General features: G+C 51.0%; 1 protein-coding gene across 2 annotated transcripts in view; it reads right to left on the bottom strand.

The window, feature by feature from the left end:
• Positions 1 to 24,826, bottom strand: part of FOXP4 (forkhead box P4) — a 332,784-nt gene that overhangs the window by 67,051 nt on the left and 240,907 nt on the right. For both annotated transcript variants that reach the window (XM_069633027.1, XM_069633028.1), the window contains exons 4-8: positions 20,638 to 20,760; positions 17,660 to 17,773; positions 8,564 to 8,714; positions 7,589 to 7,790; positions 6,692 to 6,796 (exon numbers count right to left, since the gene is read on the bottom strand). In XM_069633027.1, the coding sequence (XP_069489128.1) occupies positions 6,692 to 6,796; positions 7,589 to 7,790; positions 8,564 to 8,714; positions 17,660 to 17,773; positions 20,638 to 20,760 (695 nt within the window). The remainder of the gene's footprint in view (positions 1 to 6,691; positions 6,797 to 7,588; positions 7,791 to 8,563; positions 8,715 to 17,659; positions 17,774 to 20,637; positions 20,761 to 24,826) is intronic.

Genomic DNA, 24,826 nt, shown 5'->3' with positions numbered 1-24,826 from the left:
GGTGCAGAGATAGAAGTCAGTGACAGATGTCCACAGTGTCCAGTGTGCAGAGGTATGGGCAAGCATCACGGGTGCAGAGATAGAAAGCAGTGAACAATGTCTCAGTGCCCAGTGTGCAGAGGTATGGCAAGCATCACAGATGCAGAGATAGAAGTCAGTGACAGATGTCCACAGTGTCCAGTGTGCAGAGATATGGCAAGCATCACAGATGCAGAGATAGAAGTCAGTCACAGATGTCCACAGTGTCCAGTGTGCAGAGGTATGGGCAAGCATCACGGGTGCAGAGATAGAAAGCAGTGAACAATGTCTCAGTGCCCAGTGTGCAGAGGTATGGCAAGCATCACAGATGCAGAGATAGAAGTCAGTGACAGATGTCCACAGTGTCCAGTGTGCAGAGATATGGCAAGCATCACAGATGCAGAGATAGAAGTCAGTCACAGATGTCCACAGTGTCCAGTGTGCAGAGGTATGGGCAAGCATCACGGGTGCAGAGATAGAAGTCAGTGACAGATGTCCACAGTGTCCAGTGTGCAGAGGTATGGGCAAGCATCACGGGTGCAGAGATAGAAGTCAGTGACAGATGTCCACAGTGTCCAGTGTGCAGAGGTATGGCAAGCATCACGGGTGCAGAGATAGAAGTCAGTGACAGATGTCCACAGTGTCCAGTGTGCAGAGGTATGGGCAAGCATCACGGGTGCAGAGATAGAAGTCAGTGACAGATGTCCAGAGTGTCCAGTGTGCAGAGGTATGGGCAAGCATCACGGGTGCAGAGATAGTAGTCAGTGACAGATGTCCACAGTGTCCAGTGTGCAGAGGTATGGCAAGCATCACAGATGCAGAGATAGAAGTCAGTCACAGATGTCCACAGTGTGCAGAGATATGGCAAGCATCACAGATGCAGAGATAGAAGTCAGTCACAGATGTCCACAGTGTCCAGTGTGCAGAGATATGGCAAGAATCACGGGTGCAGAGATAGAAGTCAGTGACAGATGTCCACAGTGTCCAGTGTGCAGAGGTATGGGCAAGCATCACGGGTGCAGAGATAGAAGTCAGTGACAGATGTCCACAGTGTCCAGTGTGCAGAGGTATGGGCAAGCATCACGGGTGCAGAGATAGAAAGCAGTGAAAGATGGCCACAAATACAGCACCGCCTCCACTACAATGCAGCTACCCCCACACGGCAAATTTGGCCTAGCTGCACACATGATGTCACATACCCCATACACACTGCACAGCACCACCTCCGGCACTAGAATACAACTATCCTTAATGATAAATTCGGTTTATCTCCAGACACACGCACTATTTATTTCTGGGACCATTTCCACTCCCCGAACGCATTCGACTACAGTACGTTGAGACCATACCAATGTAAATGTTAATGTTAAAGGATATTTGTATCGCGCACTATCACCACCAGAGTGGTTCCCTGGTGCTCTGGCAGCTCTGAAAAGGGGAAGGGGGGTGAGTTAGTGGGGATCAGCTGGAAAAGTGCAAGAGAGCAGTGATGTGCTGTTGGCAGCCTCAGCCCGGAATTCCTTTGGCTGGGCTTGGGGTGTTATGCTGTTGTAAGACGTTGTGTGCTGTAGTGCGGGTGTATGTGTGCTTTGTTTGGTTGTTGCAGTGTAGTGAAGTTTGTGCGGATTGTTGTGTTGTAGATTTGTAGTTGTGTTTAGTTAGAATATGAGAGGTGTATGCAGAGGGTGAAGTTGTTAGTGGGTTGGTTAATTGGCATTGCTGTCTTGAAGTGAGGCGCTACATTTCCAGTGATAGAAGGCGCTCTACATAACGCCCATCAATATAGCATAACATGTTATTCGCAGCTGTATGTAGCACACTGCAACCCTAGGACACCAGGATTTCCGCGAGCCAGAAATAAAACGTGACCGTGTCGCCAGATGCCAGGCTAGCCCCCATTGCATGGAAGAGTCGAGGCGCTAGTGTTTTCCATAGCAGAGGCGGGCTGTTAATCCGTTTTATTTTATAGCAATCATGCTGGGGTCCCCCACTTGTAAGTGATACAATCATTGCTGTCATTGTCACCCTGTTTAGGGTCCCCAATGTACTGCCCCTGACGGATGAAGGGCTGTGTCGCAGTGTCAGGACTGAAACCCGTGGCAGCAGGCCACGCCCACATTTACCAGCAGTGACCCGAATGGGAGTAGAATGCCCAGTGTCCGCCTAGCGCTGAAGTGGGGATAGGCTCGCAGGTGGCGCTACAAAAAGCCGGTTTTAGTGCCGGAAGGCGCACTTGCCGCAGCAGCTATTTTCCACCCACCAGCCCCCCAGGAAAGACTGTGCCTTGGCGTGTCAGAAAGGGAAGACCCCTGCGCTCTTAATTTCACCAACTCAGGGCTCACAACCACTTAAGTAACTGTGAACCTTTCACCACCAGGGCTACTGGGAGCTCCGAAGACAGGTCTTGGAAGAGGTAGACGGCTCATGCCCCAGGTGGCAGACGGGTGGGCAGTGGGCATTGATGATACAGAGAGGCACAGCCTGCCACAGAGCCGCAGCAGTGGGCGTGACACCCAGCGCAGAGAAGTACACAGAGGGACAACACATGGCTGGGGTGCCCTCCCTGGGGCAACATGCATGGTGCACGTCAAGGAGCAGCGCCTGCTCGGTGCATTCAGGTGGGCAACGCCTGTCTTGGGCACACTCGCTGGCAACCCAGGAGCACGGCTGCATGGCTTTCTGCCTCAGAGAAAATAACCCATGAGCTTACTGTGCAATAGGCGATAGGAAATGCCACCTGGAACCTGCCCAGGAAGGCAGGCTACCAGGGTAACACATCCTGCAGGGCACTGGCAAGCCTTGCCAAAGGGGATAGTTGTAAATGGGCGCGGAAGAGGGCATCTGCCCTCCCACCCCTAGCAACGCACATGCATGCGGCAGTCCCTGGCACATGCATGCGGCAGTCCCTGGCACATGCATACTGCTACATGCATGCGGCAGTCCCTGGCACATGCATACTGCCACATGCATGCGGCAGTCCCTGGCACATGTATGCGGCAGTCCCTGGCACATGCATGCGGCAGTCCCTGGCACATGCATGCGGCAGTCCCTGGCACATGCATACTGCCACATGCATGCGTCAGTCCCTGGCACATGCATGCGTCAGTCCCTGGCACATGCATGCGGCAGTCCCTGGCACATGCATGCAGCAGTCCCTGGCACATGCATGCAGCAGTCCCTGGCATATGCATACTGCCACATGTATGTGGCAGTCCCTGGCACATGCATACTGCCACATGCATGCAGCAGTCCCTGGCACATGCATGCGGCAGTCCCTGGCACATGCATGCGACAGTCCCTGGCACATGCATGCGTCAGTCCCTGGCACATGCATACTGCCACATGCATGCATCAGTCCCTGGCACATGCATGCGGCAGTCCCTGGCACATGCATACTGCCACATGCATGCATCAGTCCCTGGCACATGCATGCGGCAGTCCCTGGCACATGCATGCGGCAGTCCCTGGCACATGCATACTGCCACATGCATGCGTCAGTCCCTGGCACATGCATGCGTCAGTCCCTGGCACATGCATGCGTCAGTCCCTGGCACATGCATACTGCCACATGCATGCATCAGTCCCTGGCACATGTATGCGGCAGTCCCTGACACATGCATGCGGCAGTCCCTGGCACATGCTCGGATTTGTCTGGAATTGGGGTGAATATTTTTAAAGTGTTGCTGGGGTTTTCTAGCAGCAGACCTGGGGCCTCCACAGCCGTGCACCTTTTTGTGTTAAGACCCCCGCACCTGAACTCCCCCCTCACCCTCCCGCCCCCAAGGAGCCTTGATTACGTCTTTCAGGCACTCCTTGGAGCTACGGCCAGGTGCCAGGTGACCTGTTAATGGCGCAAGGAGGTAAACCTAGCCAAGGGTGGATTTGGGAAGGGGTGGTATAAGCAGATCATTGCCAGGGGACCCCAGGGGACCCCAGCACCGGCCTGAGAGGGACCCTGGCTTCTCAGCATCAGTGGAACTAAAAGGATACGGAGGGTGTTGGAGAGGAGGGCACTGGACTCGGCTGGAACCTTACAAAAGAAAGCCTGGTGTGTCTGCTCAGGCACATAGAACTGGGTGCTCGAGCTTCAGGCCACCTATGGGGGCTTGGGGCCCAGCCCCAGCTCGGACCCTGCACTACACGCGTGCTAGCCCGGCTTACTGCAACAGTTTGTAGTGCACTGTCCCCCTTTCCTGGCACTGCCACAAGGACAGTGTCTTAAGTCATTCAGAAGCAGATGTAAGACACAATGTTAGCACTGTATACACACCACAACAAGGGCCAGTGCACACCACACCAAGGGCCAGTGTCAACCTAGGATACACACAGGTGATCCACAAGGCGCAACCTCTGTCTCGCACACGAGGGGCAACATCTGTCTAGCACACGAGGGCAACATCTGTCTGGAAGGAAAAACACCTGCCTGGCGCACAAGCTCCCTCCAAGCTTCACAAGGAAGAAAAAGGACGGGGGTGATAGGGAGCAGAGTCACGTGGAGACAATCACCCTCCCCACGGCTTGTCAGCCCCAGATCTAGCTCGCCCCCACTCTCGAAATCTACGTCTCCTCCCCTTCTTCCCACTCACAAAAATTCACTTTGGAGAGAATAAAATGCACGGGCCATCACTTTCCTCTGATGTCTTTGCTAAAACCTTAGCAACAGAGACATCTAATTGCAAATGAACTAATTAAGTAAAGCTCTGACGAAGCGTGAAGACAAAATGTGTCTGACCTAGAGTGCGCAGACAGCGGTGGTAATGAGTCCGGAGCGCGCAGCGTGTGCCCGCGCGATCACGCGCTCTGCACAGCATTCGGAAGGAGCACACGTGTACATGGTGGCAAAAAACACCCCATTTCAATACAGGGCACGCTCGCTCCGAGGAGGCTGGCACCCACCAACACCACCACAGGCCCTACTATTTTAACATTAGAATCTGTATTCCGCGCTGACCCTACCAAGAGGGCCTCAGAGCGCCTTACAAGGCTCAGAGCTTGAAAAGGTGGGGGGTGAACCAGAAATTACAACATGTTTTCAGGATAAAATAGGAAGATTAGGATGGACAAGTGAAAAGAGTGGAGGGGGCAGGGTTATGTGTGCGGAAACCGGTACGTTTCGAAGCTCTTTCTGAAAGTGGTGATGGAGGGTGCAGTGCAGGTGTGAAAAGGTAGGGTGTTCCATGCCCTGGTTGCCCACTGGGTACATGTTTGTTTTTGTGTGCGTGTGAGTTGGCCGAGTGGACTTGTCTGGTGTTTGTGTGGGTGATGGGTTTGAGTTTTTCATGAAGGTGAGATGGAATTTTGAGGTGGATGGCTTTGAACGCAATGCAGAGTCCTTTGAAGGCAACTCTCTGGGGTATGGGGAGCCAGTGGAGCTTGGCAAGAGTGGGGGTGATGTGTGAATGTTTGGGCAGGTGGAGGATGAGTCTGGCTGCTGCGTTTGCATGGCTTGCAGGGGAGTCCAGCTTGTAGAGATCGAGTGCTTGGACTGCGGTGCAGAAGTCATCAGGCGGAGGGATGTGTCTGGTCTTTCGTAAGCTGTAGTTGTCGATTGCATGTTTTGGTGACAGGAGCTATGTGGTGGGTGAAGGAAAGGCATCTGACAGGTGTAGTGAGGGATACGTGTGGGTTGCCGTGGACTCCTTTGATCCAGGGTGTGAGTTTGGGTTTGTGTAGGGGTAGAGGAGCGGCAGATGCAGAGGTATTCCGTTTTGGAAGGGTTGAGTTGAGGTAGCCGTTGGCCATCCGGGGAGGGGTTAGGGGGGGATTTGGGCTTGTGTCTTGGGGGCAGATGTGGAGCTGTGAGAGGGATTAGATTTGGAAGAAATTTGTGCATCACCTGTATAATGGTGAAAATGGACGTTCCGTTTGCTGAGGGTCTGTCCAAGGGATTCAAAATATAGGCTGGTGAGGAGTGGTGCTCCGTGCATGGTTTGCAGGCTTCTTCGGGAACCGAGTAGGACCTTGCTCATTCCACAGCTGCCAGACTCTACGCAGTTGGACACCAACATACATGGTGGTTCTACTCTGCCGGCACTCTACCTCTAAAACCACTTATCGGGGATGCACCTGCTTCTATGAAGAGGAGGCCTTGCCCACCTTTCCAATTCAACACAGCATGCACACGCACTTCAATTGGATGAGGACCCTGCCACCTTTGGCAACCCCAAGGCCATGCGACACACACACTCAGTACCATGGCAAGAATCCCACACTTTCTCTTGCACTCCAGTGCCATGCACTATACACCCCGATTACTGAGGTTAAGACCTTGTTAGCCTCATTCTACCATAGAGGAAGGACCATTGTAACCACCCGCCTCCTAGAATCCACCCAAAGCCTATGCCCAGTGCAGTAGAGATAGGGCTCTGCCCACGGCAGTATCCAGAATAAATAAAAGAGTGGGCACCCGTATCCATGGAGCTCAGACACTGCCAGAATGCCACCACCACACCGCAGAGGCCACACACTCTGCTCCAGAGTGTCAGTGTCCTGCCCGATTCCTTCTCCCACAGCAGATCAAGGCAGCTGCACACTGCGCGAGCACTGAATCCCTGTGACGCAGTGCCCCTCCAGAAGCCCGCTCCCATCAGAAGAATAGGGCCAAACACAGCTCCTTACCAGGAGCAGCAGAGCAGGAAGTTTAATGGAGGGTGAGGGGAAAGCGTCCACTTACTTTACAAACTGTCCCAGGTCCTCGCATAGTGCCTCACAGCCCGGCCACTTGCATTCTCCGTGTCCGTACAGCGGGTGAGGGCCACAGTGGTCCTCGTGGGAGGAGCTAGGGAGGAGTAAGAACATGTAAGCAGGGGCCAGGTCATCACCACCCTCCTCCCTCCAGAGACTTGAAGGAGGCTGGGCAGAGATGTGCAAGTTACTCTGGCCAAGAGCCTTTACCAAATTATTTCATACAAAACGTATACAGTTTGTTTATTTCCATTAAAGGTTTTGTTCATTTTTTCAAAAATTCTTTTCCTGGCTGGGGATATCCCTGACTTTTCTAATTTACCTTCTTCCCCAGACCCATTTCTCAGAGTGTTCTCCACCCTTTTCCCACTGGATCAGGCTATTCCTGCACTAGGTTCGTGATTAATGAGCCCTTATCAGGACACTCCTGATGAGGGCTCATTAATGGGGCTCTGATAGCACCGCCTAGAGGAGCTGCAGTGGCCACATTGGATATGGGTTGTTTGACCTAAAAGACTTGACCTACTGACCTAATTTTCCTGACCTAAATCTTTTTGACCTACAGTGGAGGGAGACCCCCTAAAACTCCACCTACTGCGGGGAGACCCCCACATGCCCCAACTTCCCCCCAGCCCAACCTATTCCCTTGCCCCGCCTCACAACTATTTTTTAATTAAAGTGTACCATTTGATCTACCAAATGAGGTCAAAAAGATGCAGTGAAACGGGAGAAGGTCAAGTTGGCATTAGGTCAACTATGCCAATACCAGGCACGTTGGTGGAGGCCATGTGGGACGTAGGCTAGGCTTGATGCCCCTTCTGGAAGGCACCAACTGTCGGCTTCTGCTTTAGTCCTGATGGCCCTCAAAGTGAAGGAGTGCTCATACCTGTCCCTCCTCGGGTTCAGCATCGAGCTCTGCCCATTGCTTAGCGAGAGGTGAGAGAGAGACGGGGACATCTTGGCGGTAGTGTAAGAGGTAGAGTTGGTTGTGTTGGTGGTGAGGTCAAGTCCTTCGTGCTTCGTGTTGTCCTCTGAGGGCTGGCTTGCTGTCATCTCCTTCCATAACTGCTGGAGGTCCGAGGGGCACACTGCCAGAGAGAGAAAGATATGTTCAGGCTCAGTCTGGGTGCTCTGGGTGGGCGAGGCAACAGCATGGGAAGCATCAGAGAAACGTCGGGGGGAGAAGGGTCCTATCCTGTTGTCTCTTGGGGACACATAAGGATAAGGTTCAGACTTTAGAGACATGAACAGGGCACAGATTCACAGCTTCAATGTGTTATACTTGGCATGTATGCGACAGTGCCCCCAGTCCTACCTGGAGCAAGGCTCTGTGTAAAGATATGAGCAGGGTGAATTTGCTGTCGGATAGATCTTTCTAGCATCCCTGACTAGTCCGGCCAGGCACCGTCCCAGTGGAGAGCAAGAAGGGAATGGTTGCAAGGGCATCAAGTTAGGGACACGAGGGAAAGTCAGCCCAGACATTGCCTTGAATGAGGCCTTGCAGAGGCATGGGTCTGGGCTCTGGCATGGAAGCAAACCAAGACCTACTCTGCACCAGCAACCACCCCCACGTTCAGAAAGTAATGTTGCTGTGGAGATTGAAAAGGTGGACAGTGGTCTGGAAAGTGGGGGGTGCTAGATGTAAGGCTCCTGATGCTGTGCTGGCAGCTTGTGGGTGAATATATGAGGGGAGGGGTGAGGAGGGGTATGGCAGTAGACACACAGAGACTTACCTTGGGCCAGGCTGTGAATGGTCAGGCATTGTTGGGTCAATGTGTCGTGCTGATCAGACCATGTTGATGGAATGGGTGGGGAAGGACGGGAACACAAATGTGCAGGGTGGGGAGGACCCCAGGCTTACCTTGCGTCAGGCCCTGCAAGGCCATTGCACCCTGACTGGGCCCCATGCTGACCAGGCCTTGCCGCTGCAGGTTCAGCAGGTGCTGCTGCTGCAGTTGCTGCATTTGCAATAACTGCTGCTGGAAGGCTAGCTGCTTGTTCCCCAGGGGCTGCTGCAAAAGAAAACACAACAAAACACTAAGAAACCTCACTAAGATGTTGCCTAGATCCTCCGGACATCCCTAAGCCAGTGGCTACATATAACGTCTCGAAATGAGCAATACTCTAAGATCTCCTGAGCAGTGGTCAGCATATTCATGCTCACTGAGCAGCAATATCCCATAGGCGTGCCCTGAGCAGCAATATTATACCATTCCCTAAGCTACACGATATCCCGTTGATGTTCCCTAAGGCAGGGGTATTCTAACAATGTCCCCAAGCAGCGATATCATAACAAGGTTACCCAAGGAGGGATTTCTTAACCATGTTCTGGAGGGCAGGATATCCTAACAATGTTCCCTAAGCAGGGATATCCTAACAATGTTCCCCAGGCAGGGATATCCTAACAATGTGCCCCATGCAGGGATACCCTAACAGTGTTCCCTGTAGGGATACCCTAACAAAGTTCCCTAAGCAGGGATATCCTAACAATGTTCCCCAAGCAGGGATATCCTAACAATGTTCCCCAAGCAGGGATATCCTGACAATGTTCCCCAAGCAGGGATATCCTGACAATGTTCCCCAAGCAGGGATATCCTAACAGTGTTCCTTGAGAAGTGATATCCTAACAATGTTACCCAAGCAGGGATATCCTAACAATGTTCCCTAAGCAGTGATATCCTAACAATGTTCCCCAAGCAGGGATATCCTAACAATGTTCCCTAAGCAGTGATATCCTAACAATGTTCCCCAAGCAGGGATATCCTAACAATGTTCCCTGAGCAGTGATATCCTAACAATGTTCCCCAAGCAGGGATATCCTAATAGTGTTCCCTGAGCAGTGATATCCTAACCATGTTCCCTGAGCAGTGATATCCTAACAATGTTCCCCAAGCAGGGATATCCTAACAATGTTCCCTAAGCAGTGATATCCTAACAATGTTCCCCAAGCAGGGATATCCTAACAATGTTCCCTAAGCAGTGATATCCTAACAATGTTCCCCAAGCAGGGATATCCTAACAGTGTTCCCTGAGTAGGGATATCCTAACAATGTTCCCTAAGCAGGGATATCCTAACAATGTTCCCCAAGCAGGGATATCCTAACAATGTTCCCCAAGCAGGGATACCCTAACAATGTTCCCTTAGGCAGTGATATCCTAACAATGTTCCCCATGCAGGTATACCCTAACAATGTTCCCTAAGCAGTGATATCCTAACAATGTTCCCCAAGCAGGGATATTCTAACAGTGTTCCCTGAGTAGGGCTATCCTAACAATGGTCCCTAAGCAGGGATATCCTAACAGTGTTCCCTGAGTAGGGATATCCTAACAATGTTCCCTAAGCAGGGATATCCTAACAATGTTCCCTGAGCAGGAATATCCTAACAATGTTCCCTGAACAGGGATATTCTAACCATGTTCCCAAAGCAGGGATATTGTAACAAAGTTCCCTAAAGAAAGATATCCTACCAATGTTTCCCAAGGAGGGATAGCCTAACCATGTTCCCGAAGCAGGGATACTCTAAAATGTTTCCCTGAGTAGGGATATCCTAAAATAAGCAGAGAGATCATAACAATGTTCTCTAAGGTGGGATATCCTAGCAATGTTCACTAAGAAGGGATATCCTGACAAGGTTCCCCAAACAGGGACATTCCATGAATGTTCGCTGAGCAGGGATATCCTAATAGTGTTTCCTAAGAAGGGATATCCTAACAACGTTCCCCAATCAGGGATTTCCCAGTAGTGCTCCCCAAGCCTGGATATCCTAACAATGTTCCTAAACGTGGATAGTCTATGAATGTTTCATAAGCCAGGATATCCTGACAATGTTCCCCAAGCAGGGATATCATAACAATGTTTTCTAAGATGGGATACCCTATCAAAGGTCCCCAAGCAGGGCTATCCTAACAATGTTCCCCAAGCAGGGATATCCTAACAAAGTTTCCTAGCATGGATATCCTATTAATGTTCCCTAAGCAGGGATATCCTAACAACGTTCCCCAAGCAAGGATATCCTAACCATGTTCCCAAAGCAAGGATATTCGATCAATGTTCCCTAAGCAGGGATATCCTGACAATGTTCCCCAAGCAGAGCTATCCTAACAATGTCCCCTAAGCAGGGATTTCATAACAATGTTCTCCAAGGTGGGATATCATTAATGTTCCCTAAGAAGGGGTATCCTAACAATGTTCGCAAGCAGGTCTACCCTAATAATGTTTCCTAAGCAGGGATATCCTAACAACGTTTCCTAAACAGGGATATTCTAACAGCCTTCCCCAAGCAGGGATATCCTAACAATGTTCCCTAAACATGGATATTTGTATCAATGTTTCCTGAGCAGGGATATCCTAGCAGTGTTCCTAAGCAGGGATATCATAACAATGTTCTCTAAGGTGGGATATCCTAACAAATTTTACCAAGTAGAGATATTCTAAGAATGTTCCTCAAGCAGGGATATTCTAACAAAGTTCCCTAAAGAAAGATATCCTATCAATGTTTCCCAAGGAGGGATAGCCTAACAGTGTTCCCAAAGCAGGGATATCCTAACAGTGTTCCCAAAGTAGGAATATCCTAACAACATTCCCCAAACAGAGATAGTCTAACAATGTTCCGCCAGCAGGGATATGATAACAGTACTCTCTACAGTGGGATATCCTATCAATGTTCCCTAAGTAGGTTTATCCTAACAAAGTTCCCTAAGCAGGTATCAATGTCCCCTAAGCTAAGGGATATCCTAATGATGTTTCATAATGCAGGGATATCCCAACAGATATTGCCCAAGTGTCAATATGCCCTGAGCAGCAATATGTCAACCTTCCCTGAGAAGTGATATCAATTGATGTGCCCTGAGCAGCGGTGGTATATCAATGTCCCCTAAGCAATGACTTATCAATGTTCAATGGGCAGCAACAATCGTCCCTGAGTCGCAGCATCATCTCACGTTCTGTGAGCATTCCCTGAGCAGCCCAATGGCAGCAGCAGTGGGATCATAGTCTCGCTGTCAGTGTTGGGTGGGCACCTTCTCGGAGAAGGCTTTCAAACACTGAAGTGGAGTACACATTCCCCCAGCAGGGCAAGGCTCCCTTCAGCTTGTCTCCTTCCTCCAGTCATTTCTCCCTTCTTCTCATATGCCTCCTTTTCCTCCCTTCCCTTCTTATTCCCCCTCTGTCACGCATTTAGCCCTCTCTTTCTTCCTCCCCTTCTTACCCTTCTCTCGCCTGTGCCTTTTCTCCCTCACTCCACTCGCCCCTTTTCTTTTCTTTTGCAGTTGTTTTCCTCGCCTTTTTCTCTAGCCCCTTTCATCTGCCACAGCCTAGGGTTGGAGTAGAGGCGCGCGCGCCTCTCGTGCCCTGCACATTAGATGCAGCTCAGTGGGTGCAGCCGATGCTGCAGCAGCTCCTGTCACTTTGATTTACGAGCACATCATGCACAGTTTCAGTCCCAGGCCGGACTAGTGGGGCACTTCATTAATCGAATGAGAGGGTGATGCGCAGGCTGTTCTCTCACCCAGAGACCCCTAACCACAGGCACCAACGAAGGCACCCTGAGCGCAGGGCAGCCTTGGGCACCGAACTGTGCCCACCCTGCACGTGCCCCCCGCACCAGGTGTCAGTCAGGAGTCTTTTAGAATCCCCTTTAGATGATCTCCATATTTAATGTGTATCACTGTTTCTTTTTCCCCTGCCTCGGAGCCATTTCTCTGCTATAGCAGCATGTTTACGTATTTCGTTTTTACGCATCTTGACTTCACTTGGTGGGCAGACCATCAGAACACTCCCCACCAATACACGTGATGCCAGTCACCCTGAAGGTGCCAGGCACATGGGCGCTCTCATTCCCCACAAGTTAACTCCAAAGTGGTTTGGACCCATCAATAGGCACCCTCATCTCGCATCAGATATCTTCTGAATAACTTCTTTAATCCTCCATGGCAAAACAATCGGAACAATTCCCGAGTGGAGCTCCAAGGCAGCTGCCCCTGCCTGGAGAGTGTCTGAACTAGTCATGCTTATGGAGAGGTGCATATGTGTGCCTGCGTGTTCTGGTTTCCCGGGGCTCCTACATCTGGAAAGGACGGTACACATGTCTGCAATGCTTTAACATGTACAGGGCCTGATTCATGGAACTGTTTTATAATGGCACAATCCCATAGGAAAACGTTCCATGAATCAGGCCCATAGAGTGTTGAAAAAAAGGAGCGTTTCACACTTTGCAATGTTCCCCCCCCCCTTACCCCTTTATACGTTTTAAGGAAACGAAGGTTGTGCGATCTGGGGGGGTTCAAGACTCCCCTCTGCACAGGACTATTTCTCCAGCCTTTTAAATTGAATGTATTTTAGAAAGTTCCTACATTATGTGTTCTGAACTTATTTCACTCGTATATTGTATGGCCTCACACAAAATGATGCCTTTTAACGTATGTGTTATAATTAAATGTATGTGTAAGGTAACTTGTTAATGAAAAACACAATAAAATATATGTTAAAAAGGTGCGTTCCTCAAAAAGGCGCACAACCTAAACCAGTGGGTGGGTTTGCTTCAGAATGAAAAGAATCTGGCCACACAGCTATGCAGCTGCTCCTTTTTGTGGTTTGGTGCAAATCCGTCCAGTAGTTTCTTAAGAATTTGGTAGAGAACGGGAAGTGCCGCAGGGCGAGTGATATTGAATATGACATCTGTGATGAGAGGAAAGGACCTAAAGTGTTAGCGCTCCAGCTGGTGTGGCGTCTGGCATCACCAACCCGTGCAAGTCGCTGAATAACTCTTCCTGAAGTGATGCTAGGGTGATGGTCTAACGCAACAAAGTCCTGGAATTCTGCAAATGTTCAAAGCCGCACCACTTGAGCCTCTCATCCAAGCGCACACTGATGACATCACTTATAACATCATTAATGGCATCAATGGATACTAGAGCTCATTGATGACATCACATAATAACTGTCAAGGTAAATCATTATCTTGACCTATTTCAAGACATCTGGCAAAGATATTGCACATGTAATGGGTACTAACAGACATATGATACCCCTGTGCTCCCGTTACGGGGCAAAGTGAGGCAGGCCCCGTGGCTCCTTCTGACGGCCAGAGGGGTCTTGGGGCAGGCAGTGATGCTATTGATCAACGCCAGAGGCTACGGCGAGTGACCCACAGACCCGCCGTGGGGGTTAAGTAGCCAGGACAGGCCCAGGGTCTACTTTGGGTGGTTTGGCAGGACCCGGGCATTGGCAGAAGAGAACAGGCCGTGGCGGTCGTTGGAGGGCTCTACTTTTCCCACATCATGCCGGAGCCATTTCCAGCCTGGTGGCTGGTCCTTCTTCCATTTGCTTTTACTGTACGAGTGTCCATTCAGAGCAGTTTTCTTTGGTACTAGACTATTTACATATAATTGTTAGCTGTTGTGATCTATCAGGTTAATAACATCCTGAAGCCAGATGTGACCCGGATGAAGGCTCCTGCTGCTCCGAAACGCAGTGGCCATTTGCGCCCGCCTCGTTCTAAGGAGCTGCTAGAATGGTTTCAGGATATGAATTCATCTCCTGGTACTGGTTACCTGATCCCCAGGTCAGAATCCAGAAATGGATTCAGGATGCAAAGATAGTGAATTGCAGAAGGTCGTGCTCCAGAAAGGGATCAGGCCGGGGATCCTGATAGGACTGGACCTGGTGAAGCAAGTCTAGCGAGGATCAGTGGATGGAGCGGGCATCCTTGCCACATGCATTCTATCCTTCAGGCTGGCGATCTCTTGGCTGTGAACTCATTTATCTGAAGCCACCTGCTCCCCCTTTATCATTTCCTTTGCAGGTCCCACTGGCCCTTGTTCAATGCCCACTGGGTCAGTTGCTAAGTTTGGTGGGCCTTGCCTTTTACCCGCTGTGAGTTCATGCTACTCGCAAGGACGTCATGACGTACAGAGGGTCCATTAGAGGAGGGAGGCCTTCCCAAGATGCAATGGGTGCAAGCATAAAGAGGCCGGGTGCAGAAGCGGTTACCTGAAGGACCATGCCTGGAGCACAGAACATAAATATCAGGAACATTTAGGATCTAGTTCACATTTGAAGAACCGGTGTGCTTCCCTAGCGCACTCTGACTCGTGATTGGTTGGTCTTAGGAGGGTGGGGGGGGGGGGGGGTTGGCTGCGAGTGGCCCAGGTGCCCGGAAGGTATAGCCAGCCCTCTGTCCCCACTTTTCAGCGTCTCGTGTCCAGTGTCTTTTGCTGTTCTGGGTCCTTTGTCATCCGCATTTTCTAGTATTAGGCCGGTAGGCGATCTATTTTTTGGGGTACCGAGTCCTTCTCACGAATCTTAATTTTCACACAAACTTACAATAGAAAAATCTGCCCTCCTGCAACCTCCCAGACCCCAGCTCTATAGTGTCCATTTCCAGGGGTACAGGGGATGCCATGGCGAATAGGTAGGCCTTGGATAGTCCAGTTGCCTGCTCTATGTGAGCTTTACCTGCACTCGCTTATTCAGTATCCGAGCGAACAGTCTAGTGGTGATCACGTGACAGGGCATCAGGCACGGATCGGCGCGACACCCCCCAACTTGAAATAACACATAGCACACTATCCCCTGGAGAGATTGCAGGCAGTTGGGTGATGGGGTCGCAGAGGCACGTGCTCCTCGGTCTATGGGCCAAACTTTGGAACCCCCTTCCGCTTACCACCCACATCGTTCAAAGGCAGGGAAGCGGCCCGAAGCATCAGAGATGGCGCTATTCTGCCATAGACAGAGCTTGCTTATTGGCTGGAATGAGGGCTGATATGGTTCACCGTGTCGCAAGTTACAAGTAACAAGAAAATCACAGAGCAATCCTGGGGGAGGGGAAAGGGGGGGCTGCTCCAAATCCTCCAAGAAGCGCAATAGCCAGCGAAGCATTGCACGAAAGCAGAGGCATCAGCCCAGCCAGGCAGAGAATCGCATCCACGGAGGCGCCCCCCAAGAAGGAAATGCCCCCCAGCAGCGCAGATCCCACGGCACCCTCACAGTCCCCCAGGGATAAGTAAGCGCAGAACTTGCTTCCACTGCCACAGCGCCTTGAATCCACCTTCTGCCAGCGGACCTCCCATTATCAGCTCTGCCCGGTGCACCCCTCAGGAAACCCCTTTAGTCCAGTTCGGAATGTTCACAACGACTCCTGGAGCCTTTACACGCCCTCACACTGATGCCAACACAAAGATACCACAAATCTTCTGATACGCATGACCCTCATTGAGGCCCCTTCCCCAGGGTCCCGAATATGCCTAACCCTCATTGTGGCCCCTTCCCCCAGGTCCGTGATATACCTAACCCTCATTGTGGCCCCTTCCCCAGGTCCCTGATATACCTAAGCCTCATTGTGACCCCTTCCCCAGGGTCCCTGATATACCCAACCCTCATTGTGCCACCTTCCCCAGGGTCCCCGATATACCTAACCCTCACTGTGGCACCTTCCCTAGGGTCCCTGATATACCTAACCCTCATTGTGCCACCTTCCCCAAGGTCCCTGATATACCTAACCCTCACTGTGGCCCCTTCCCCAGGCTCCCTGATATACCTAACCCTCATTGTGCCACCTTCCCCAGGGTCCCTGATATACCCAACCCTCATTGTGCCACCTTCCCCTGGGTCCCTGATATACCTAACCCTCATTGTGCCCCCTTCCCAGGGCCCTTGATATGCCTAACCCTCACTGTGGCACCTTCCCCAGGGTCCCTGATATACCTAACCCTCATTGTGCCACCTTCCCCAGGGTCCCTGATATACCTAAGCCTCATTGTGACACCTTCCCCAGGGTCCCTGATATACCTAACCTGTGGCACCTTCCCCAAGGTCCCTCATATATATATAACCCTCCTTGAGGCCCCTTCCCCAAGGTCCCTGATATACCTAACCCTCACTGTGGCCCCTTCCCCAAGGTCCCTGATATACCTAAGCCTCATTGTGACACCTTCCCCAGGGTCCATGATATACCTAACCCTCACTGTGGCACCTTCCCCAAGATCCCTGATATACCTAACCCTCATTGTGGCATCTTCCCCAAGGTCCCTGATATACCTAACCCTCATTGTGCCACCTTCCCTAGGGTCCCTGATATACCTAACCCTCATTGTGCCACCTTCCCCAGGGTCCCTGATATACCTAACCCTCATTGTGGCACCTTCCCCAGGGTCCCCGATATACCTAACCCTCATTGTGCCACCTTCCCCAGGGTCCCTGATATACCTAAGCCTCATTGTGACACCTTCCCCAAGGTCCCTGATATACCTAAGCCTCATTGTGCCACCTTCCCCAGGGTCCCCGATATACCTAACCCTCATTGTGACACCTTCCACGAGGTCTTTGACACCATAACCTTAATTGTAGTCCCTACATCAATGTGTACCCACAAATTACAATGTATTAAGTTGTTTTGTGGTCGGTTGCATCATGCAGGGAAACTTGATAGAGATTAGTAGAGGGGTAGTGGGTGTAGGGGGGGGTGGGAAAGGGTGGAGGGGGGTGAGTTCGGCAGAGACCCCCAATAAGAGAGAAAAAAAAGAAAAAAACATCATGAAATCTGGCAGATAGTTACTTGCTACTGTGTAATGTATGGGGGTGGCAGGTCCCAGGTGCCTATTTCTGATTGTTGCCCCTCAGCCAGGGCATTCGTGCCTCCGCCTTGCCACTCCTGACCACGGTTAATATTGGGCCCCTTCTTATGGCCCTGGCAGTCCCCATTCCATCTTGTGCTGCCTTTCCCCCTGACTTCCCACTTTTGGAAAAGGTACTTCTCCAATGGACCCTTTCTTTGCCCTCTTTTGCATTTACCCCATCCATGTGACCCATCTTGCCCCCTTCGTCTGACCCCCCAGCACTCATGCTCCCCCTGCAGGTGCTTCATCTTGCCTCGGGAGGATAGCTCAGGGGCAATGCGCTCGCCTTGGAAGCAAGTGACCTCTTGGTATTAAGCACCTTATAAATCACCCATTGCATTACCTCTTTGATCTGCTGCTGCTGCTGATGCTGCTGCTTGCCCGCCTGCTGCTGCTGCTGCTGCGTCAGGAGCTGCAGGTGCAGCTGCTCCTGCTGTTTCTTGTAGTATTCTTGAAGCTGTACAGAAGGAATGGGGGCACATCAACCAATGCAGAGGACGACAGTGTGGTAAACACCCCCCCAATCAGGTGGGAGAGGCTGCCTTTCGCAAGGGGAGCGTCATCACCCCACTCACAGTGACTCACCGAGGAGGCATCACCACTGCACTCATGCCCACTGAGGAGTGAGACCCTACAGCAAAACTCTCATTGTCCGTCCATCTTTCACGCTCACGGGGGGGGGGGGGGTGGAGATACCACAGACTGCACTCTCCATACTCACTCGCGATGGAGTTCCTGAAGGTATCAGAGGGGGGGGCATCTGAAAATGCATTTCAACCCCCACCTCACGCCCCACTGGCGTTAAATAGGAACACCTTGGTAGTGGAGAGAAGATTGGCACCCGGACTCCCCAGTCCCAACCCCGGTGTCTAGTCGCCTTTGTCTGGACACGTGTGGCAGTGCCCACGGGCCACCGTTACACATAATGCCTGAAGGAGACACGAGGAAGATTCCAACACGTGTGTGTGGCAGTGCCCGAGGGGGTGAGAAGGTGACCCATACTTCTAGCAAAACTGGTGTGGAGGTGTGTGAAGACTCGTGAGTGACAGGCATCTGCATGGGAAGTGAGGAGGTGTGTGAAGAATCGTGAGGGGCACCTGCATGGGAAGTGAGGAGGTGTGTGAAGAATCGTGAGGGGCACCTGCATGGGAAGTGAGGAGGTGTGTGAAGAATCGTGAGTGACAGGCATCTGCATGGGAAGCGAGGAGGCGTGTGAAGAATCGTGAGAGGCACCCGCATGGCAGGTGCAGAGGTGAGCTTCATGGCAGGCGCAGAGGTGTGTGAAGAATTGTGAGTGAGAGGCACCCGCATGGCAGGTGCAGAGGTGAGCTTCATGGCAGGTGCAGAGGTGTGTGAAGAATTGTGAGTGAGAGGCACCCGCATGGCAGGTGCAGAGGTGAGCTGCATGGCAGGTGCAGAGGTGTGTGAAGAATTGTGAGTGAGAGGCACCCGCATGGCAGGTGCAGAGGTGAGCTTCATGGCAGGTGCAGAGGTGTGTGAAGAATTGTGAGTGAGAGGCACCCGCATGGCAGGTGCAGAGGTGAGCTTCATGGCAGGTGCAGAGGTGTGTGAAGAATTGTGAGTGAGAGGCACCCGCATGGCAGGTGCAGAGGTGAGCTTCATGGCAGGTGCAGAGGCGTGTGAAGAATTGTGAGTGAGAGGCACCTGCATGGCAGGTGCAGAGGTGAGCTTCATGGCAGGTGCAGAGGTGTGTGAAGAATTGTGAGTGAGAGGCACCTGCATGGCAGGTGCAGAGGTGAGCTTCATGGCAGGTGCAGAGGTGAGGTCACCTGCATGGCGGGTGCAGAGGTGTGTGAGAACTATGACCAATGATATGATATGATATGGCATTGGTAACGCACCTACACACAAGTGTTTCAAGGCACAACGAGGCAAGGAAGTGGGAACAGAGGGAGGACAGAGACAACGATCTTACTAGGCAAGGTGACATTGAGATTGCGCAAGTGCAGGGGTTGGGAAAAGTGGCAGGGGAAAGGGGAGGGGACAGTGCTGTATGTAGGGTCAAAACAATAACAGCAGGTGTCAGGTGCAAAGGTAAGTGCAGACAGCCGGTGTCCAAAAGTGCAGGTAGGGGACTGTAGGGTTACAGATACAGACCCAAGTGCAAGGGTTGCCGGGAGGCAGTGCGGGGGTGTAAGTGGGTGGGTAGGGACCAAGGCCTGAAATCAGAGGGTAGCCAGGTGACCAGAGCAGTATCGGACAGGAAATCCGCAGGGCAGAGGAAGAGAGAAGGCAGAAGCAAAGAGGAAGGTCTTGAGGTGCTTCCGGAACCAGAGATGTTTCTCCCCAAGTTTCAGAGAGGCAGAGAGGCTGTTCCAGAGAAAGTCCCCAGCCGAAGAAAGAGATCTACCACCAAAATGTTGCTTGGAAAAGCGACTGATCCTGAGGGAGTTGGAGGTAGCGGAGCGAAGAGCTCGTGTAGGAAGGTTTTTATGGAGAGAGAGTTGGAGGTATTGAGGACCCAGGCCCCAGAAGGCCTTGTGGAAAATGCAGAGGGTCTTGAACTTAATCCTTGAAGCCACTGGGAGCCAATGCAGAGATTTCACTGCTGGAGAGATATAATCCCTGGGCTTGAGGCCAAGGACAAGTCTTGCAGTCCTGTTCTGGATGAGTTGCAGAGGGCGGAGAGTAGAAGCAGGCAGATTTAGAAAGAGGCTGTTGCAGTAGTCCAGCCTAGAGAGAACCAGAGCTCTAGAGACAGTAAGCTTCTGGGGGAAGGAGAGGAAAGGAAGAATAACTCTGAGGAGGTGCAGCTGGTAGTTTGACTTCGTAGAGACGTCAGAGATGTGAGGAGAAAAGGTGAGTGTGGAGTCGAAGATGACCCAGAGGTTCTTAGCTTCACAGGTGGGAGCAGGAAGAGGGCCAAGGGAGGCCGGCCAAACAGTAACAGGAAAGGAGGGAGCAGGTGTGCTGATGAGGCGAATCTCCATCTTATGGCATTAAGGCAGAGATTGTTGGTGGCACACCACTCCAGGATAGCAGAGAGATAGAGATGAGAGAAGGAGCAGAGGTTGCAGAGAGGAGCCTGAAAATGAGCTGAGAGTCATGCATAGCACTGAAAGTTGAAGCAGAGAGCGGCAATGCGGTGGGCGAGAGGTGCCAGGTATTGACTGAACAGCCAGGGAGAGAGGTTAGAGCCCTGGGGAACACCACAGGTAGAGAGGGAGATAGAATAAAGGAAGGACCCAAGTTGAACCTTGGAGGGTTGATCAAAGAGGAACGAGGTCAGCCAGGCCAAATAGGTGACATACAAGACTGCTGTTGCAGTGTCTATGGGGGGTAGAAGGCTGAAGACCTCACCTGCTGGAGCATGACGGCCTGTTGCTGCTGAAGAAGAGCTTGGAGCTGCGGCGGCGACAGGATCTGCTGCATCTGCTGCGGCGTGATCATCTGAGGGGACATCATTGCCATGGACACAGGTACCTGCGGGCGGTAAAATTGGAATATCTTGAGAAAGGCACCACATATATTAGGCAACAAGACTCCCGTCCATCAGCACGCCAGCTCCCAGAATCCACCAGGATGCAGTCTTCTGCTGCACTGCACCCTGGATCCTGGAGGAGGGACCTTTCGACCTGTGGTATATGCCAGAAACCTTAAAGGTTTTCCCTCCTACATTATACCATTTGCAACAACCTTCTAGGACTCTTCCGGAACCATGTCCCAGAATCTTTCAGTGTAACCTCTTTACCTGCCACCCTTCCCCATGATATCCTGACGATTTCTGTACACCATAAACTGCTTCAGAGATGGTCAGAAGCTGTGGCTGTTACCACCAAGTATTAGGCTGGCACACGAGAGGCTGATGCCAAGAGAGCCTCCCGGGACACTGAGAAATGCTTAGTGCGTCGAGCGCGGCACGGAGGAGCTCTTCCTAAAACACCCAGAGCCTTGTTGGGAAATCTGAAAGATGCCCACAACCAGAGAGTGGCATTTAGAAGTTTGGAAAGAGTCTGGGAAAATAGCCTTCACACTCTGGGGCTGCCTAACCCTGGGGGGTGCCAAGAGGATGTTGGAGAAAGGAGTGGGAAAGGTTCACTGAAAGGCCAAAAAGATAACTCGGGGACAACACACTCGCCTTGGCAACCTGGTGGTGATCGCCAGTTGAGCACTTAGACGCTGGAGTATCCAGCAAGAAGCGCTACATGAATCAGCAATAATCATAAGAGGGCGGAGGTCAGTAATAGAAAATGTCACCAGTTCTGGTATCTGGCGGGCACAGCCAGCATTACTGTTCACCCAGTGTGGGATCCGCAGTGAGTCTGGGAATCACCAGCCTAAGAAGGGTTGAGAAATAAATGAAGGTGACCCTGAGATTGACTGAGAATTGTGAACGTCTTGGAGAAGCGATAACAGGAAGGGAATGAAGACGAAGAGATCATCCTGAGGGGCAGGAGAAACCTGGCTACAGGCTGCAACCCTTCTCTCCTGGAGAGGCAAAGGGACAGGCCCTTGTTTCATTCTTGCCTCTTTGCCACGCTACATTGGGTGGGAGGTATTCTGAGCGGGCTAGTAGTGTTTATGCCTCCACCATCTGCCTACTTTCTAAGTAGTGTCATCCTGACAGGGCATAGCAGCTGCCTTCAGGCTCATACAACCCCCGCACACCACCCCCAACACCAGCACCCTCTGGCATTTAAAAAAAAAAAAGAATTCTCCACCTGCCATTTCCCATGCACCATCTCCCAAAAATGATCATGGTACGTCCCACAATGCTTCTACACACACCATATCCCCTGCGTCAACTCCAAAAATCCAGCCACCCTCCATACATGGCAACAAGCCCCATTCCATTTAGAAAGTGGTAGTCCAGTTCTGTCATTTGCTTTGCATTCAGAGGCGCGTAGTCTTGGATTTTTAATGAGAAACCCAGTACTACAAATCCCAGAATGCACATCAAAAACAAAACTGGAAGACCAATTCTCTAATGGAATGGGTAGAGATGGCATGCATGCGCCATGCCAACCTCTGCACATTATTTACGCAGGGAGATGGGCGCTCCGATGGCATGAAATGTGATGTTCTCTCCCTTCACAGATTTTACCAGTTGTGCTTAGATTCTCTAGTCCGTCACCCCCCCCACCCCCCCCACCCATCGCCATTATATTTTTCTTGTGCTCACGAGCAGTGCAGATGTATAGCTGGGACCAGATGTGATGCACTAGGGGGCAACCATGGCTCCTAAAGAGAAGAAGCTAATTACACATTCTCTTTAGGCCCGAGTCATCCTGCCCTCTAGTGGCTGGGTGAGGAATTCGAAGTATGGAGAAAAGTCTAGTGAGACCATTGTGCCGTGGGCTGCTCTGCGATAAGCCCTCCGTAGGGCGTGAGGTTGATGGTAAAAACCTTACTTGCCTGGAACAGTAATTTTGTCGTTTGTGATCCATTATCACAAAGAAATCACGAAATAAATAAATAAATATCAATCCATTATCATCACAAAGGCACAAGTTTGTCTCTAGGACTTAGCCGCACACCTTTGATGTTTTCCCACGTTTTTTTAGAAAGATTAATTAATTTTAATATGCGATATAGCTTTTAAACAAAACGTACACAAATACAATTCAGAATTTTCCAATAAATAAAACCACCCTAAAGTCATGAACAATAAGTTTGTTAAAACTTCCTAAGAGAATTTGTATATTTTCCCACTATTCCAAAACAGAAAATCGTTGAGTTTTGAGTACTACCATCATTCTTAACCAAAAATCATTTGCGTTGAGGGGCGCTTCATTGGACAGATCCCTTTAAAATCCTGGAGCGTTTAGGAGGAAGGAGGAGAAACGCTGCTATGATAAGATGTGCTAGAGTGTCAATATACCGCACATCCCTCCCTACACAGCCTACACGCTCTCTTCACGTGGCATCTTGTACCTGGCCTCTAAACCCTCTTCACTGACAAGCTGGTTTAATCTAAAAAACATGAAAGAACGTCTCTTCAATTAATCTGGGAAGGGAGTTGAATTTGCAGGAAAGCGGGGAAAACATGCATGTACTTGATAGCGGGAATCGTATGTTTCAAATCCTTGACGTTTTCCGCCAATTAAACAAAAAAGACTTTCCTCTTAACTTCATTCACGGTCGGTTGTTGAGGTTGAGGCCCACCTAGCCTATTATCAATGGCCATTATAAAGGTTTGTTTAGGTCGGTAAACTCTCTCTAAGTATTACTGTGGGCCCTGTTGGGTGCCCCAAAAAACTCAAATACACAAACAAGGGGAAGGATTATCTCGGCCTCTTTTTACCCGAATGTCTGAAGCGACACAAGAGGCAGACTACACAGATGCCACCGCCCAGGGTACTTACATCAACAACGGAATTCATTTAACAATGCTGTCTGCGGGAAGGTTTCTTGATGCACTCAAGTGTTGCTTGGAAAGTTATTTGTGCCATCACAATCGCATGGCCCTACTTCCTGTCAGAGGCGTAGCCAGGATTGACTAACCAGTGGGGCCTGAAGCTAATGTAGTTGGGCCCAGTGCAGTGACATTAACACACGTAAATGCCCACACAGCGCTGCTGAGTGGGCATTTATAGACTTTGGGTGGGCCTTGCCCGCTCATGCCCTACCCTGTCTACGCCTCTGCTTCCTGTACCGGCTGAATTTCACAGGCTGTATTACAGAACCTTCGCACCAGTGCAAGTACCGAGGGCAAGCAAGTGCCCTACTTGAAAAGGTATATTCTTTCAGTGGATTCATTTCCTTGCAAATGTTTGTTATAGTGAACCTTAGGGCAAACGTTGCTCTGGGGCAAACATTGTTCTGGGGCAAACATTGTTCTGGGGGAAACATTGTTCTGGGGGAAACATTGCTCTGGGGGAAACATTGCTCTGGGGGAAACATTGTTCTGGGGGAAACATTGTTCTGGGGGAACATTGCTCTGGGGCAAACATTGCTCTGGGGGAAACATTGCTCTGGGGGAAGCATTGTTCTGGGGGAAACATTGCTCTGGGGGAAGCATTGTTCTGGGGGAAGCATTGTTCTGGGGGAAGCATTGTTCTGGGGGAAACATTGTTCTGGGGGAAACATTGTTCTGGGGGGAGCATTGTTCTGGGGGGAGCATTGTTCTGGGGGAAGCATTGTTCTGGGGGAAACATTGTTCTGGGAGAAACATTGCTCTGGGGGAAGCATTGTTCTGGGGGAAGCATTATTCTGGGGGAAGCATTGTTCCGGGGGAAGCATTGTTCCGGGGGAAGCATTGTTCCGGGGGAAGCATTGCTCTGGGGCAAACATTGCTCTGGGGGAAGTATTATTCTGGGGGAAGCATTGCTCTGGGGGAAGCATTGTTCTGGGGGAAGCATTATTCTGGGGGAAACATTGCTCTGGGGGAAACATTGCTCTGGGGGAAGCATTATTATGGGGGAAGCATTGCTCAGGGGGAAGCATTGTTCTGGGGGAAACATTCATTACAATGGTCCATTATTCCTACTGGGGCAGTGGTTGCCCCAGTACTAAGAGTGCAAAGTGCACCTGTAAAGTTTCTCTAATG

This window comes from Ambystoma mexicanum, chromosome 13 (genome assembly GCF_040938575.1).
Source record: "Ambystoma mexicanum isolate Mex_15411 chromosome 13, UKY_AmexF1_1, whole genome shotgun sequence".
NCBI classification, from domain to species: Eukaryota; Metazoa; Chordata; class Amphibia; order Caudata; family Ambystomatidae; genus Ambystoma; species Ambystoma mexicanum.
Note: the sequence above shows the minus strand (reverse complement) of the source record. Positions and strands in the feature narration are given on the sequence as shown.